The following is a 19,139-nucleotide window of genomic DNA, read 5'->3' as shown; positions in this document are numbered from 1 at the left end:
GTAGTTTCAAAGTGTTTTTATTGTAGAGTCTAGTTAAAAATGAGTAAAGCCAGTCAATTAAATTAGTTTTTAATGAAATCAGTGCCCACCACCCTGACCACAGACATTTAAAACATAATTCACATTAAGGCTGGCAGAATTCACAATCTCACCTGTCAATCATTATAGGGCATATTCACACTGGAAGAAAATAAATATGACTAACAACATAAATAGAAGCTGAGATGAAGTATTTAAAGCATGCAGACACACACTATGATGACTGAAGCTCTGTCCTGAAACTAAATCAGTGAAATGACTGAAGGCCACGTGTGCTGAACACACTGAAGGTGAAGAACTGAACCACATTCATTACTGCTTTCTTCTTCACATTGCATATTCAAAACAGGGTTCCCACGGAAAATTAGATTTTAGGTTTTAAAATGGGGATTTCCAGCATACTCGTGACATTTTCCAGCTGTGCTCGGCTGCGGCAGGTTTAAGCACTCGATGTTGTGCTTGTGAAGAGTAAGACTTGCAAGCCACAGTGATCAAACTGATCTAAATAAAAAAAAAAATCATTTCAAAAATCCTTATCCATTTATTGATCGTGAAAATGTATTGATCAAATAATGTGGGAACCCTGCTGAAATGAGTCAAATGATTTGCCATAAAACACACACTCTCACACACACACACACTCTGTGACAGTGTTGCATTCATGCTTCTGGAAATGTTGCATCTACCCATAATCTTAATGTTTTACACATTGGGACAAACGTTAGAAATGAACACATGTATAAATGGGATGTGAAAGGCGTTAAAGAAGTTCACCCTAAAATGACTTTTCCTGATTATTTACTCACTCCTGGGCCATCCAATAAGGGTCTTCTCTAGCAAACCATCCGTCATTTTCAGAAAAAAAGAAAAGAAAAAAAAAATTATATACATTTTAACTACAAATATTCGCCTTGGTCCAGCTCTGTAAAGCGACGGTTGAGTTCATGACCTCATGTTTATAATGTATATAATTATTTTTTTCTGAAAATGACTGATGGTTTTGCTAGAGAAGACCCTTATTGGTCAGCTGGGGTCACATGGAGCTCTTTGAAGCCTAAATATGGATTTTGGTCTATTAAAAAATGGTCTACGTTGAGCAGCATTTCCTTGCATTAGATGGAGAAAAATCCTGGAACCTTCATTTCTCTTCGGCTGAGGAAAGACTCAGATGGCCCAGGCGTGAGTAAATAATCAGGAAAAGTTCGTTTTGGGGTGAGCTAATCCTTTAATGTTGCGAGAGTGCCAATATGTCCATGCCAGCATATGTACAGAACTTCTACCTGAATGGGTTGCATACGTCTCCAAATCCATTCACTACCGTGTGGCGTCTCATAAACACAGCAGCAGCTGAACTGTTGAAACACAGTGTTCTACATGAGCAGCGTCGTCATCATCATCATCATTACCCAGCAGCCCTGCCACTGCGGCCCGTCCTAAACGTCCCCGATTCACATGCATTCCTAGAGCCACGGCGTCGACCGAACCCAGAGCTTCCCGTTCCAGCGGCATCAGCCTGTCCGAGTCCCTCGATGCGTCAGCGTCCTTTCAGGATGCCGTCCAGCACGCGGTCGCCCTTCTCCGAGAGCCAGTACCCGGCCATGGCAGCCACGCCGCCGATGAAGATGGCGGTGAAGACCATGTCTCCTTTGGCGGCGAGAGTAGCGAGCGCGCAGATCACCACCCCGAAGAACATCTGCTGCAGGACGAGCACCTCGTCGTCCGTCATGTCATCGAACAATCCCTTCTCCGGACCCGCTGCAGGACACAGATGGAGCCGGTTACAGAGCGTCTTTCAGTTCAGGGACACTCTTCACAAACTGGCACTAGTCATCCTATATAGCAGGTAAATTAGGATTGTGCTTGTCATGTCATACACAATTTCATATTCCTTCACCTGTTTTTCACTTCCTGACTGATTCAGGAATGCAGGAGTTTAGCATTACTAAATGAAGAGCACAGAATGTGTAATCGATGCTTTACCCGTGTATGATGACAGAATCAGACTATGATGACAAACGTGACCCTGGAGCACAAAACCACTCATAAGTCACATGGGTATATGTGTAGCAATAGCCAACAATACATTTTATGGGTCACAATTATCCATTTTTCTTTTAGGCCAAAAATCATTAGGATATTCAGATCACGTTCCATGAAGGTATTTTGTAAATTTCCTGCCATAAATATATCAAAAATGTATTTTTGTGAGTGGATATGCATTGCTAAGGACTTCATTTAGACAACTTTAAAGGCGACTTTCCTCAATATTTTGATTTTTTTGCACCCTCAGATTGCAGATTTTCAAATAGTTCGACCAAATATTGTCCGATTCTAACAAACCATAAATTAATGGAAAGCTATTTTTTCAGATTTCAGATGATTGATAAATCTCAATTTAAAAAACTGACCTTATGACTGGTTTTGTGGTCCAGGGTCACAAATGTGGTTCTGTCCCACAAACGAGATGAACTGAGATAAGTATTATTTTAGCACTAAACAAGCACCAACTAAACGGACTCTTGTGAAGGAAATGATTTGCTCATAAAGCGATCAAGTTTAAGGAGCTATTAAAGCAGACAGGTGTTATATTCTGGTCTTGGCTGGCTTCAGTATGAAGCATTTGGATTTATTTTGGTTTATTATGTTTTTCTAGTAAGATCTGTACGGAAGAGGATTAGGGACAAGCAATAATAAAAATATAGCTGCGAGCAGCGATGGCGGGCCCAAGCCCGGTGGCACCGCCACCCCGGTGGCTTCAGGGCAACTGTGCACAGCGGGCAATAGGCACTTAAAACGGTTAAACATCAAAGGACTATGTCAAATTCACTCCACATTTACTGTACTACAAGGTGCCGTTATAGAGCCCCTCCTCCCTGCCCATTTTCAAAGGATTACATGTGCCAAGTTTTAACATTATTCTGATGAATTTTGAAGCAAATCAGGTAAAAATAAGAGGGTGATCTCAATGTATGCTGAAAGTGACACATTTTCTGCTTCCAGTTGGTGGCGCTATGACTTTGAATCACAATAGTCAAATCCATGTGATCAGCCTTGTACAACGAAGACTAAGCCAAAGTTTCATCAAAATCAATTAATGTATGCAGAAGTTATAACACTTTGTTTCCCTTTTCTTGCCATAAATTCGTTGCCTCGCCACGGCCAAACCGTTTGAGATATCCAAAATCCGTTTGCAATTAAACAACTTCAATGTGTTCGCAACAAGTTAAAAAAAGCTTGGTGTAAATTGGATAAACCCTGTAGGAGTAGTAGTATAAAATTCATAGCCTGTTTTTTCAAAAAGTTAACATTCAAACCAAAATAGCTGACTTCCTGTTGGTCGGAGCTAATGAATGTAAATGAGAAAATTGTCCGGCTTGATGAGAATAATATGTGTACCGAGTTTGGTGACTGTAGGAAAAACTAACCCCCACTTTTGTCAAAAGGTGGCGCTACTGAGCCCCTCCACCACGCCCATTTCTATGGCTTTGTCCATGTCTACTGGTTGACAATATTGATGTGTGTGTCGAGTTTCATGCAATTTGAAGCATGTTAAGAGCCTCAAAAACACTCAAGAATATTATTACAGTTTGACCTGTTGCCATGGCAACAATATTTCAAATATCAAAAATCCTGTCATAGGTCTACATCTGCTGTGTATTGACATTACACTGATGAAGTTTGAAGCAAATCAGGTAAAAATAAGAGGGTGATCTCAAAGCATTTTAAAAGTGATACACTTCTTGCTGCCATTTGGTGGCGCTATAACTTTGACTCACAATAGTTACATCCATGTGATCAGACTACTACAACCAACACACTCCTGAAGTTTCATAAACATCAATCAATGTATGCAGAAGTTATAACACATTTCCTGTTTCCCTTTTCTCGCCATAAATTCGTTGCCTCGCCACGGCCAAACCGTTTGAGATATCCAAAATCCGTTTGCAATTAAACAACTTCAATGTGTTCGCAACAAGTTAAAAAAAGCTTGGTGTAAATTGGATAAACCCTGTAAGAGTAGTAGTATAAAATTCATAGCCTGTTTTTTCAAAAAATTAACATTCAAACCAAAATAGCTGACTTCCTGTTGGTCGGAGCTAATGAATGTAAATTAGAAAATTGTCCGGCTTGATGAGAATAATATGTGTACCGAGTTTGGTGACTGTAGGAAAAACTAACCCCCCACTTTTGTCAAAAGGTGGCGCTACTGAGCCCCTCCACCACGCCCATTTCTATGGCTTTGTCCATGTCTACTGGTTGACAATATTGATGTGTGTGTCGAGTTTCATGCAATTTGAAGCATGTTAAGAGCCTCAAAAACACTCAAGAATATTATTACAGTTTGACCTGTTGCCATGGCAACAATATTTCAAATATCAAAAATCCTGTCATAGGTCTACATCTGCTGTGTATTGACATTACACTGATGAAGTTTGAAGCAAATCAGGTAAAAATAAGAGGGTGATCTCAAAACATTTCAAAAAGTGATACACTTCCTGCTGCCAGTTGGTGGCGCTATAACTTTGACTCACAATAGTCACATCCATGTGATCAGACTCCTATAACGAACACACTCGTGAAGTTTCATAAAGATCAATATATGTATTAAGACGTTATAACACATTTCCTGTTTCCTTTTTCTCGCCATAAATTCGTTGCCTCGCCACGGCCAAACCGTTCGAGATATCAAAAATCCCCTGGCAATTTTTAATCATCAGTGTCTTGACTTCATGCTGACCGAGTTTGGTGGCGATCGGATTAATCGTCTAGGAGGAGTATATCAAATTCCAGAGCATGCCTTTTTCAAACAACCCTTAATAGCTGACTTCCTGTTGGCGTGGTGTTTAACTTAGAGCGCGAAAGTTGTTCGGCCCGATGAGGTCTATATGTGTACCGAGTTTCATACTAATACGTGCAAGCATGTTTAATATATGGACCAAATTTTCAGACTTTTTTCAAGGGGGCGCTGTCGAGCCCCCCTGCCACGCCCGGGTACCAGCCTCTCCGGCGTCCTAATGGCCGCGGATTCCAATGTGTGTGCCAATTTTCAAGAGTTTTTGAGCATGTTAAGGCCCCCAAAAAGCCCCGGAAGACGGAAAAAAAAAAAAAAAAAAAAAAAAAAAAAATAATAATAATAATCCTTAGAAGAACAAGAGGGCCCTGCGCGAATTTTCGCTTGGGCCCTAAAAATAAAACCATCTCGAGATTAAAGTTGTTAAATTACGAGAAAAAAAGTTGAGATAAAATGTTGAGAATAAACTCATATTACGGAAAAAAAAAAACTCGTTACATTTCGAAAAAAAAGTCTAAATAAAATGTTGAGAATAAACTCATATTACGGAAAAAAAAAACTCGTTACATTTCGAAAAAAAAGTCTAAATAAAATGTTGAGAATAAACTTGTTAAATTTCGAGAAAAAAAGTTGAAATAAAATGTTGAGAATAAACTCGTTAAATTATGAGAAAAAAATTGTTAAATTTTGAGAAAAAAGTCAAGATAAAATGTTGAATAAACAAATTTGTTAAATTATGAGAAAAATGACGTTAAATTCTCATAATTTTACAACTTTTTTCTCATAATTTAATGACTTTATTCTCAACATTTTATCTCGACCTTTTTCTCGAAATTTAACGAGTTTTTTTTTTTAAATTTAACAACTTTTATCTCTATTTTTTTATTATTGCTTGGCCCTAATCTTCTTCCGTAGATCTGGCAACATGAATGCAAAGGGGTGGAAAATATCTGGTACAGAATGCGCTAACAGTGTTGCCATGTCCACTTATTATACACGGTTTTGGGCTTGTTGTTTAATTGGCTCATACAGCTATCAAGTAGTTATTAAAATGAACCAGTGTGGGCACAATATTTTGGTCTTATTTTCAGTACACTGTGTGCAGAATTATTAGGCAAGTTGATTTTCTGATCATATTTTTTTTCCAAGCACATTTTACCAATTCCAATCCACATCAATCTTAATAACTACTATTAATATTGTTTTTAATCATTTATAAGTGATATATAATTGTTCATGAAGGCTGGAAATGAAAAATGCCCTATATTCAGGTGTGCAGAATTATTAGGCAGGTTTTCTTTTACAGATAAAATGAGCCAAAAAAGAGATTTAACTCAGACTGAAAAGTCAAAAATTATTAAATACTCATGAGAAGGACGCAATACTAATGTAATACTAGAAATTGCAAAGTTAAAGCATGACCATTGGACAGTGACTTTTCAGTCTGAGTTAAATCTCTTTTTTGGCTCATTTTATCTGTAAAAGAAAACCTGCCTAATAATTCTGCACACCTGAATATAGGGCATTTTTCATTTCCAGCCTTCATGAACAATTATATATCACTTATAAATGATTAAAAACAATATTAATAGTAGTTATTAAGATTGATGTGGATTGGAATTGGTAAAATGTGCTTGGAAAAAAAATATGATCAGAAAATCAACTTCAATCAACCTAATAATTCTGCACAGTGTATAAATCTTTTGGATTTATTTCAGTTTATTGTGGGCATGTTTTTGTTCGCTATTTTTCTTGCAAGATCTGGCAACACAAATGGGCCAAGGCTTATGATTTCTGACACTAACGCACACACAGAAGAGAGATGCACATTAAAATATGTCATTAACAACTAGTACGCTTTCGAAACACTGCCTCATGAAGCTTTGAAAACTTTACGAGTCTTGTGTTTTGAATCAGTGGTTCGGAGCTCGTATCAAACTGCCAAAGTCACGTGATTTCACTAAACGAGGCTTCGTTATGTCATAACTGTTTCGAAATGTTTCAAAATTCACTGGTTTACCACTGGGGGGTGGGGGGGGAATCATGCGTCTATGGTTTTTACCTGATCTCTGATCAGTTTTACACATTTGTAGATGTTTTAATGAGACATTAGTATAATTAAAGGAATAATAGTAGTTAATAGTCTCTCATTGACCTGTTTAGCTGAGCCATCCATGAAACAAACCCTGAAAATTGATAAAAGAACACGTATTATACAGACTCTTAGATGATTAGTTAATTGCATTTGATAGATTTTATTTTCAAATTTTATTTCAAATCTAGTTTTTGTTGTATTTACACTGTTCTGACCAACAGGCGTCACCAGTTAGTGGCGTTTTGAACCGTTTTGCACAGCGATTGGTTCAACTGATTTAAAGTTTTAGAAAGCTTTGTTTCTTCCATCACTGTTAACCAGCTGTTCAGTTCACACTGAGCAGAATTTTGTAAATGCAGTTGTCACTGCTGTAAATGACTGAACTGTGTGTGAACACAACAGGGTTAACCGAATTTAGTTGCAGTGTACATGGCCATTGACTTCCATAGTATGGGAAAAAAATACTACAGAAGTCAATGGTGCCACACCAACATTCTTCAAAAGATCTTCCTTTGTGTTCAGCAGAACATTCTTACAGGTTTGGGACAACTTGAGGGTGAGTAAATGAGTAAATACTTCGGGTGAAGTATGTGTTGCACTCACTCGGCGGCAGATTCTCCACACAGATGCTGTCCCGCCGGATGAATCCCTCCGCGCACTCGCAGCGGAACGAGCCCTCCTCATTAACGCATGCTTCATTGAGTCCGGGGCAGGCGATGGCTCTCTCCGCACACTCATCGATGTCTGACGAAGGCAGCGAGAGATTTTCATAATCTGAGCAAACATCATATCAACAGCGGTCTTCTCTAAATAATCCTGGTGAAAGTCTTACCTAGACACTTGGCCCCAGTGAGTCTGAAGCCTCGAGCGCACTTCTTACAGCGAGCCGGTCCGCTGCCCATACAGCCCACACACGCCTGATCACACCCTACACACAAGCGCATCAGTGACACGCAAACACACCTCTGCATTACTGAGGATGAGTGTGAGACTGACCTCTGCATTCGTAGGAGCCGTCGGTGTTGAAGCAGTACGTGTTGGAAGGACAGCGAGCCAGCTCAGTGCCGCACTCATCCACATCTGCAATATTGACAAAAGACACTTTCTGGGATTTTGTCAAGAATGATAATTAGATGGTATTTTGAGTGTGATTTTGATCTTTTCATATTCTTGTGGTCCTTCACAGCAGTGACAGAAATTCATTTTTCCATCAAGGGGAACATTTGCTCCTTAAAGGCACAGTGTGTAGGTTTCTCCACTAGAGGTCGCCCATTCAAAACAATAACAAAGGTGAAGCTGTGAATGAGTGTGGAATCATGGGAGTTGTCGTCTTCATCTCCGCAGCCGATGGAAATCAATCTGACGGGACTCGGGCAGGACTCATGTTCATGTATTAAAGTTTTATTAACGTTACTGTGGAGTGAAGCAGGACGGAGCGAGAGCCTGGGACATTTTACGTTTCTGTTTTTATTACGCTGATTCGCCGCTGACGCTCCTTTCGCTTTGTTGTTTGTTTATTTTCTGATTAAAGTCACTTTTAACATCAGCCTCCTTCTTCCCTGAACTTGAACTTTGTTACCGTCACGTTTGATCACTTCACTTCACGTTATTTGATCTCATTCTAATGAAACAGCTGCTGAAGAACTAATACAGCTCACTTTATCTGATGAATTAAGATTGTGTGTTTTTCACGCTGCAGTAAACTAGATTATCATATTAATAAAAGCTGGATCTCTTGTGTTGATAAATGGTATGAAATAGTTTTAAATATATTGCATGTTGGAGAAAAAGTTGTATTCGTGTTAGTACAGATAAAGCTCTTTCTGATTATGATGTTAGTCTCTCGACGGAATAATGTCGTCTCGGAGGTACAAACATTTTACTCGCTGTGAATCAAGAAAACGAGATTTAAACAATAAGACTGAACGTGTTGAGTTATAACAATGATTCGTTTCCTGTCGATGAACGTATCCAAACAGTTGCTCATCTGTCTAATAAAACACCGAATATATGAAAGCGTCTTTGGTGTTTCATGGTTTCTACGGAACCGGAAATCGAGGGTAATGCGGATATGACATCATTGACAGGTGACGTGATGACACGGGCCGTTAAACTGGTTAAAACAGCTGAATTATCGGATTTAAACATTGTTGGAAACATTTGGAATAATGTAAGTACACAAATCAACAAAATATATAACACTGTTCTAGTGGTTTTTGGATATTTTAATCCAAAAATCTTACATATTGTGCCTTTAAATTCATTTCCCAGGGTAATTTTTTACCTTTGTAAGGGCAATTTGTCTAACCTCATTAAATGAATCTGTCATAAAAGATAATGCATACACTTAATCAAATTCAGTTACAATATAAAGACACTGTTACCAGTCAATAGTTATTTTTTTGTGTTTTGCAAGTATTTGAATATTTAATAATAATTTATAAATTATTTAATTATACTTGGTAAAAAGCAATAATGTACCAAAAACGTTCACGTACAGACAACAATGTTGTTAAATCGATCGCGTTCACACAGATCTGAGAAAAGAACTAAAATCACTGTATTCTGCTGTCAGGCCAGTAGATGGCGATGTCACTGTGTAAAGAAACACTATGCAGCTATAGACTGAACACGTAATACACGTGACGTCACCGTTTCCACAAATTTGCGTTTTTGAAGTTTACATAATGGTATCATTTTCAAAAACTTGCACTTTGAAACCGAAAGTTTTCAAGTTTTCATTTTCAGTCCTCCAAAACACCATTGTAGTGTAAATTAATGTCCAAAATGCATAAAACGTGTCAGTTTATAGTTGAAAACGGTGTCATGTATACGCCCCCTCAATCATTCATTAAACTGATTTGTTCAAAATGTATTTATTCAGTAACGCGTGTTGCTCAGTTACTCAGGGTTTGATTTGGACAATATTGTGTCTAAAATGCAAGCTACAAGGTGGATCTTCAGGGAAAACAGCACACTTGCTCATGTGATATTACTGAACTATATCGTTTGATATAAATGTGAGAGTATATGGGTTCAGATCAGCATGAAAGTGAATAATGAAGGAGAACTACTGCTTTAAATCAGAGTCAAACCCGTTTTTACAAATACGACTTTTGTTTAAACCTTCTCCCAAATCATTTTGTGTTTCCGGAGGAGCTTCATGATGGCTGATGAGGCCGTCATGTGTAACTCACCCACACACTTGTTGCTGTGCAGGATCCATCCCGGCTTACAGTCCTGACATCTGTTGTCCTGAGGACCGCTGCACCTTTTACAGGAATGATGGCAAGCTAAAAACAAAAGACAGATCATACAATGAATATCCGCTTTATGAATGACGGTCATTGAGAAGGTCAACAGTGGATATTTAATTTTTCCCTAATTCCGTTTTTTTCCCGTCCACTCATGAGACTGACCTGAGCAGGGCGGCTGTGTGTGATTGGAGCTCTTTTCTCTGAAGTATCCGTCGGCACAGTCCTGACACAGAACGCCGGAGTATCCCGGGTCACAAACACAGTCTCCGTCTCCCAGACGTGTGCCTTCACCCTCACAGCGGCCCAGACCTCCACACACTCCTGCAGGGCCGGAGGGACACTCTGCGCGCGCACACACACACACACACACACACACACAGGAAGTATAAGAACAGTGATAAATATGATACAGGCACATGAAAGGGTGAAGCGTAACTATCTTTAGGAGTCAACAGAGCCCATCCTCTGTTTCTGTGGAAAGTATGGGAAAGCTGATCAGCTGGTTTGGTGCATCTGAATGAATATATTATATTATTTGAGCTGCTGTAAGGCACAGATACTCAAATTTCATAGCTTGGGGCCAATTTTACAAGAGTCAAGAAACATTTATTCTCACAGTGCTTTGATTGATTCAAAGCAGCTTCACAGTGATAAACAGGACAAATAAGTATTAAAGGGGTCATGAACTGTGTCGTTTTATTGTTTTACAATGTTTCTTGGGGTGCTCTTATAATGTTAGAATGATTTTAACATCAAAATGGTCAAAATTTAGGAAAAAAAAGGCATTTTTTCTACCCTGATTTTACCCTCTGATTTGAGCGCTCTGTTTTAACGGGCGTGTCTGCTGTGAGACTTCAGTGTAAACGCCCACTGCTGTGATTGGCTGACATCTTTGCATATGAAATAGCTGAGTATTACTCTCTCTTCTAGCACATTTTTACTATTACAGCTCTCAAGGATAACTAATTGTGAAAAGTGCTGATTATGGCATTATATTTAGATCGTGGCATGGAAGGTTGCAGTGATGAACACTGTAGTCGATCACAGACATGTTGAGTGCATGAGTGTGTGTGTGTGTGTGTGTGTGTGTGTGTGTGTGTGTGCGTTCACCTGCGCAGTCAGGCCCGTAGTGTCCAGGTGGGCAGCACAGTCGGAGCTCCTCGATGCACAGCCACTCAAACAGGTCTGGAGACTCCTGCTGTCTGTAACCTCACACAACACTTTCTCACAGACACAAGAACACTTTCCACGACTCACAGCTACAAGATGTTTTACTCAACGGCTTCCATCATAATGATTGTGGTCTACAGGGTTCTCAAACTGAGCTCCACAAGGGAACGACAGGGGCTCTATGGAAAATCTAGAGGAAAATTCTCCTAGATTTGTTTTATTGAGTAATAAAAAATCTTGTGTTTTTCACATTCTCACTCCAGAAATACATCATGCAAATATGTCATGTAAGTAGACAAGTGGTCATGTGTGAATACTGGGACAGACCCTTAGTGACTCCTGGATTCGGCGCTCTGTTGAGAACATCTTTGAGTGTGACTGGAACCAAAATCCACGAGTGAACAAGGTTTGCGTTAGTCCAGAGTCAGGGCTTTATGTGACGGTAAGTTAACCCTGTGTTCCTGATGTGTGCAAACACCTGCGCTCTCACCTGTGAAACCACCACGTCTCCACCTGATCCTCGATCTGCTCCAGCAGACGGTTGCAATCAAAGTCGGATTTGTCACACGCCGCCTCTACAATCTCTAACAGACGCGTTTCACTGCACACACACACACACACACACACACACCACAAGCTTTCATCAAAGGCTGCAGAATCAACATTTTGACCATATATATGAAGAAGACAAACCTCTGTTCTGAAACAACCACACATGCAGTGTTAATTCTGACAGCAAATTAAGATTTAGTTTTAGTCAAAGTCTTTGCATTAAAATGCCATTTGGTTTTAATCATATTTTAGTCATCTGAATTGTTTTAGTTTTCATCTAGTTTTAGTCAACTAAAGTCAAATGTGTTTAGTTAAATTGTAATGCTTCAATTAAGAATTTCTCTAAAATGTCCAACCTCATTCTATACTCCCGGAGAAAACGTCTATCAAGCTGTTAAAATGACAGATATAATGTTTGAACATGCAATACAGACTCAGATTTAACTGCTGATATATAACATGTCTTTATCTTAAAATGAAAGAAACAAGAACATTCTTTTTAATAAATGATGCACTCTTTATAACAACTTGCATATAACATTCTTCATTCTTTCAAGCAGACATATTTATTTGTATAAATTAAATATAGATGAATCCTTAAAGCTATTAAAGTTATTGATTCAAGAACAATGAGTGATTTTCTCTTTTTCTTTTCTTTTATTAATTTAATTTTATTTTATTAATGACGGGCAGCGGCAGGTTTATTAGACTACTGTCACTTTAAGGCCGGACGCACGGATCCAATATACTGATACACATCCGATATCCTCCCAACTGTTTACGTTCACTTCAGACAGAACTGACTGTGTTTACGTGAATACTCGCCAAAACGGATATTTTAACATAATTTTCTGTATTTGTCTGTTCAAAGCTGTGAAAGAGAGCTCAGTTCAGTTCTTGCACGCTTTCTAGAGGCGGCTTTCTGTGTGCACAGGAGAGTTAAGAAAACAAGAGAAACTTCACGTCGTCATGCTTTTTCAGTTCTATCCATATGTCTGCTCTTCTTTCTCCCAGACGTTTACATTTCTGAAGGACTGACATGCAGCAAGTGTATGCCAGCTTAAGTCCCGTCAGTTATGTGTCCATCTACCCTAACATTTTTGTATCCTTTTTATTCGTTGATGAAAATGTCAAAAGATTTTTGTCATTCAAAACTGTTTTTTTTTTTTTTTTTTGTCATCTCATTTTTGTCAGTGAAAAAAAGTTATTCCGATGCAAATTATTCATTAAGGAACTGAACACTGCACACACGGACATGTTACTCTTACAGCTGGACTAAAAACATCTTTACCTGCGGGAATATTTCGCCAGTTTCTCCTCTTCCCAAGCCGTGTTCCCTCCTCCAAAATTCTTATTGGCCGTTCTCTCCAAGCCCTGAAACAGTCATTACACTTCATACAGAAGAAGCACATCATCTGAACATGACAGCGCTCTCGCCAACACACAAGAGCCACAACTATAATGATACACATAAAGATATATATCTTTCCAAAAGAATATCAGAGTTCACAGCAGAACTATAATGATAACGACAGGATAAGGATATCGTTGGAATCACATTCAGAATTATTTATATTCCAACTCATGAATGATAAAAACTCTGACAGCCAATCAGAATCCATCCTGCTTTAATGAGCTCCAGCATTTAAAGAGACGGACACAAAACTGCAGCGCTGATAATGATACGATATCGTCTGTTGGTGTGAACGCTGATTTAGTTATTATTATCTTTACAGTTATTGTTCTTGATGTGAACTTATCACTAGGTTTAGAAAATGATGCATAAATTACACATGTGCTCAATCAGGCTGGAAAATATATTTGCAAAGATTTTACATGTGAAATTAAGACCGCATCATTAGATTCACAATCCTTTCTTGTCTCTGGACTCACAAATATGAGAGTTTTATTACTATTTAAAATTTATTTGTGCATGTAAAAGAACATGAGTACAAAAATTCAAAAATAAGTTATTCAGGTCTGGGGATTGAGTCTGAATGAAACCTGGTCAAATCCTTGCATTGATTTTGTAAACAAACTTTCTGTACTTTCAGCACACAGACATCCCAAAAGAGACATCCGGAGGGATATTAGATTTGAATGACCCTACAAGTTCAATTAAACATTTTAAAATAATTTGAATATGGAGAAGAACAAAACACTAAATTGGGTTAATGTATTTATCTGACAAACAGCTACAGGTTTGATTTTACTATGAAAAACAAATGCACAGAAAAACAAAAGGCTGACAGGAAACATAATCTACAACATAATCAGTTATTAATATTTCTCTTCATAATTTCTTAATGTCTTTGTTAAAGCGTTACAAACCATAAAGCAATCCAACCAGCTATGAGGAGAATCACAACTCTACACATTTTGATTTGAAGTAGAGCCGCACGATTAATCATAAAAAGATTGCGATCTCGATTCTTATTTTATTATTGACAACGATTCGCCTGTGTCTATTAAACCTTTGACAAAATCATACGGGAATATTCAAATCTGTGTTCATTCTGCCGAGCCAGAGAGAGAGCAGCTTCGAAACAGACTTACAAATATTCAGATGATCACAGAAGTACTGGATAAAAGTTTATTGTTCAGATATAAACACTGATGTCTATGATAGCAATGAAAATAGAGCGAATCACCTTTGAAACTAACTTCAAATAACATGACAAGTGACTGTTAAAAATGTATTTATCATTGAATCATTCATTCAAAAGATTCGTTCAAAAACACTGATTCATCCAGTAATGAAACATTTATTAATGAGTCACTGAATTCATTCTAATTAATTAAACATTTTTCCAGCAATTCATATTTTGTCAAAACTTCTAGTAAATTACATGTTCGTGGGAGAATTGTGATCTTTATTTAAAACCAAAAAATCGTGATTCTCTTTTTATCCACAAATGTGCAGCTCTAATTTGAAGCTAAAAAGTTATTTGAAAATGGACAAAATAACACAAAACGCACAAGAACGTAACGGCTTTAGTGAAGAAAGAACTACAATCCCATGAAGCATTGCAAACAGCATGATCAAATTTAAAACGATAGAGAAATATAAAACGACTCATTTACAAATGTTGATTATATATAAAAACAACATATTTTAAGTTTATTGCAAAATTCTAATATTTAAGTATTTTGAGAGCGTATGGAGACCAAATCAATGACATCATTAACTGTGCTTCATGGGAGTGGGCGGAGCTAACGAGATCTTTTGGTGCATTTACGACTCTGATTGGTGGAATTTTCTGTACAGCATCATGGGTAATGTAGTTTTTCCACCAATTCCACTGATAAAAACTATAATTTTAAAACTAAGCTGAAATAATGCTGGCTGACGGCTTCATCATTGATGAACAACCTCACAGCTCACTGTCTTTAACAGTTTATAAGTTATCCTCAAAAATCATTTTGCCTATGGAGTTTTTACTTCCTGAACCCAGCTGCTCTATATGCTTACAAAATCATTAATGAATTATTCATAATATTTGAATAAAGGGTGAAGATGTCAAAACTACTGTATCTTTTACATTCATGTTTTGGATGTGCACACCTATTCCTATAAAGTGAAGCTCAGTGAATGCCTGTTCTGTTTCTCTGTGTCTGAAGTAAGTTACAGTCACATGACAGTGAAAGCAGTCCCACACACCTGGAGGAAGCGGTCAGTGAGTTTGCGGCAGGTCTGACAGGGTGCGGTTCTCACGGTCCCCACCGACAGCAGAGAGCAGAGCACCAGCACAGACACCAGGGGCCAGGACCACCACATCCCGCCCTGCACAACACAACAGCTTCAGGAGGAAAGCTCTTCAAGGGCTTTATGAAAAGAGTCATTCATCTCACTCCTGCCGTGGGCTGATAAGAGTTTGTCATGGTACTTCGTTTTAGAGGGTTAGTTCACCCAAAAATGAGATTTCTGATATTAATTCCTCTCCCTCATGTCGTTCCACACCCGTAAGACCTTCATTCATTTTCAGAACACAAATTAAGATATTTTTGATGAAATCGTCCATAGACAGCAATATAATCAACACTTTCAAGGTCCAGAAAGGAACTAAAGACATTGTTAAAACAGTCATGTGACTGCAGTGGATCAACCTTAATGTTATGAAGAGACGAGAATACTTTTGTGCGCAAAAACAAAACAAAAATAACAACTTTATTCAACAATCTCTTCTCTTCTGTGTCATTCTCATATGTTGTTTACATCCAGAGCTTCCTGGTTCATCGTCTGAACACCGACTCATTATTGGCCGGCTCCTGCGTCAGCTGATCACGTGATCAGTTTTGGCCAATACTGAGCCGGCATTCAGACGTAAACACGGAAGCTTCACTGTTACTGCGTCACCTGCGTAAGATAATGACAGAAGAGAAGCGATGGATGAATAAAGTTGTTGTTTTTGTTTTGTTTTTGCACACAAAAGTATTCTCGTCTCTTCATAACATTAAGGTTGAACCACTGCAGTCACATGACTGTTTTAACGATGTCTTTAGTTCCTTTCTGGACCTTGAAAGTGTTGATTATATTGCTGTCTATGGACGAGTCTCTCAGAAAAATATCTTAATTTGTGTTCTGAAGATGAACGAAGGTCTTATGGGTGTGTAACGACATGAGGGAGAGGAATTAATGACTGAAATCACATTTTTGGGTGAACTAACCCTTTAATGTTTTACACAGGAGGTTTCTGGCGCCTTTCATCAACACATCACACTTCCATGAGTATGTGATTACTGGAAAAAGACTTTTAAAAATCATTTTATACAGGCTCTGCACTCACAAAGATCTTGCTGATTAAATATTTTTGAGTATAAAAATATATTTACTAATGCAATATGCAAGAATTTATTAATTTTTATGCCTGGCATTCACCATTTAACAATGAAATCATATTTCCCAATTATTAATGATTGTGGGAAATAATATGATCAGATACATTTTTGTGACTTTCACTGTAATGTTAACAATATAATTTGTTCAAAAAAAAAAAAAAAATAGTATTAATTTTTTGTTATTGTGCAGTTGTGCAAGGCAGTCAACCTGACTCAAACGCCTCTTTGACTGAAGCATCAGTTCCTCTTCCTGTGTGATGCTGGTTGTTTGTGTGCAGCACTGATCTGAGATCATCTCCAGTGAGTGATGCTGATGCTGCATGTATGTAGGCCACTGACTGACTGCTGGAGCTCATGCATTCATGCAACATCACAGCTCGAGACTTGAAACACATCGCGCTGCTCATCTACACTCGATTAATGAAACTGCAACAATGTTTCTCTCGCGACAGCTGTGACGTGACGCCGGACTGAAACATTGTTGCATTCTCCAGCTCTTTCATGTGAACACTGACGCAAGATGCTTTGTTTTTCTGTTCTGTATACTCACTTCACAAGGGTGCGTTTGGTTGATAAACCTCCTCCAAAGCTTCTCGACAGAAACAGGTCTTCGGGTGCGTTTCAGGAGCAGTTATATCGCTGCATTAAACCTCTCCGCTGTAGCGCTCGCTCTTCTAGTTCATTCTGTGCGTGCTGCAGCTGATCGCTCAAGCCCCGCCTCCTCCAGCGAACAGCCAATCCTTATTGAAGGAGGATTCAGGTGCGCCAATCACAGACCGCCGTGTGCCAAAATGAAAGGTGCGGATCGCGTGTCGTCATAGCCCCGCCTTAATCATGTCAGACTACAAAACCACATCTAACATAATTTTAAAGAAATTGAATTGTGCTTGAGTAACATTATTAATAATAATTGAGTAATAATAATATTCAAAGTTACTTAAATGACATTTTTACATTGTTATAACGAAGTCTGTGGCTGGTCTTGTATTTTATTTTATTTTTATTATTATAAAATTGATAACTCCTTTTCATAACTGTATTATTTAGACAGTGCAATTTTAACACTAGTCATGCAGTTTAATTCATAAAAATGAAAAAATCACAATATGTTTAATGTTAGTGTACAAAAACAATTAGGGGCAAGTTGTCACACTTTTTTACTGCACAGACACACAACTTTGCTATTGAAAAAAAAGACAAATCATTCATGCATCCGGACATCTGACTGAAAATCTTACAGTTACAGCTTATATAAGAGAGCTTATTACCTTCTGAGTTACTCAGATATAGCCTTTGCGCCTTCACAGCTTATGGCATGGAAATGTTATTGTGCACTAGTCAAAAGAAGAAAGTGACTTCTCTCACAATCTTGCCCTTCTCCTACATTTGTCTTCACAATTCCATGTGTAGGTGTGCAAACATCTGTCTTCAGCTAGTCCGTTGTGGTTTTCCTTGTGTTTCTTCTATTCTGAGCTTGAGATAAGGCATATTTCCATATCATACAATATACATATTTACATCAGTGTCAGATCTGAAACCGCCACCTAAACTCTCCCAGCTCTTCTGATCAGTGAATGTTATGAACAATCGATTTTTAGATGAACACGCCCCTAATCAACATTCATTTACATGTATAAAGGTGTGGCCACAACATTTAGCTGAGATTTTGCAAGCAAAAAACCTCCATTGTCTATAAGCATAAACATTTACATAAATAAAGTTTATAAATTAGATTTTTTCACAAAATTTTCTGTCGCTTTTTGGATGCAGTAAAACACTCAGAGATGTCACAGAAAACATCTGGGTTCGTGTTTGCATTTTCTTCTGTCAGTGGCCCTAATTCTAACCTTGAAATCAAAAATAATGTCAAACGTGAAAATCGGCTGAGAATTTAACAAACAGTTGTAAGCTGGGAATCATGTCTTTGAGGTAGTTTTTCTGGTGATTATGCGATAATGCAAGCCTTCTTCACCTTACAAATGGTTATCGAAAGCAGAAATGCAACAAAATGCACATCATATTTTGTGAGAAAGTGTGATGTGCTTATGCAAAACAGGCACTATTTTTGGAATCAGCACCCCAAAATTAGTAAGAAACAAGTATTGGATTTCATTCAGCAAATACAACGCAGGGCGGTGAATTATTAATCGTGTCAAAAGAAGTCACTTCCAAACAAAGCAGCTTTTTTGTTGGTTTAAGTTGGCGATGAATCCATGTGAACAACCTGAACGTGAGCAAAATCTGCATAGGGAACTTTTTCCCCCTTATGCGAAATGCCCATTGAAATGATTTCGGCGAGCAACGGTACCTTACAAGGTTCTTGCATCTGGCCAGAATGAGGCTCGGCGTGGACCAGACCTCATGACGTTTACTCGTAGGTCAGTCTAAGACTAGT

The 19,139-nt window shown here is 38.2% G+C and overlaps 1 protein-coding gene across 1 annotated transcript; it reads right to left on the bottom strand.

The window, feature by feature from the left end:
* Positions 1–38: 38 nt before the first annotated feature.
* LOC137026707 (protein disulfide isomerase Creld1) lies at positions 39–17,433 on the bottom strand. The gene is made up of 11 exons (XM_067394143.1): positions 17,295–17,433; positions 15,567–15,689; positions 13,197–13,279; positions 11,844–11,954; positions 11,294–11,385; positions 10,346–10,525; positions 10,124–10,219; positions 7,923–8,006; positions 7,759–7,854; positions 7,530–7,670; positions 39–1,794 (listed from the first exon to the last, which is right to left on the bottom strand). The coding sequence occupies exons 2-11, from the start codon at positions 15,681–15,683 to the stop codon at positions 1,574–1,576; spliced, it is 1,221 nt and encodes a 406-aa protein (XP_067250244.1). The 5' UTR covers positions 15,684–15,689; positions 17,295–17,433; the 3' UTR covers positions 39–1,573.
* Positions 17,434–19,139: the final 1,706 nt, after the last annotated feature.

This window comes from Chanodichthys erythropterus, chromosome 9 (assembly GCF_024489055.1).
Source record: "Chanodichthys erythropterus isolate Z2021 chromosome 9, ASM2448905v1, whole genome shotgun sequence".
NCBI lineage: Eukaryota > Metazoa > Chordata > Actinopteri > Cypriniformes > Xenocyprididae > Chanodichthys > Chanodichthys erythropterus.
The sequence above is the reverse complement of the archived record's forward strand: the minus strand, read 5'-3'. Positions and strand labels throughout refer to the sequence as shown.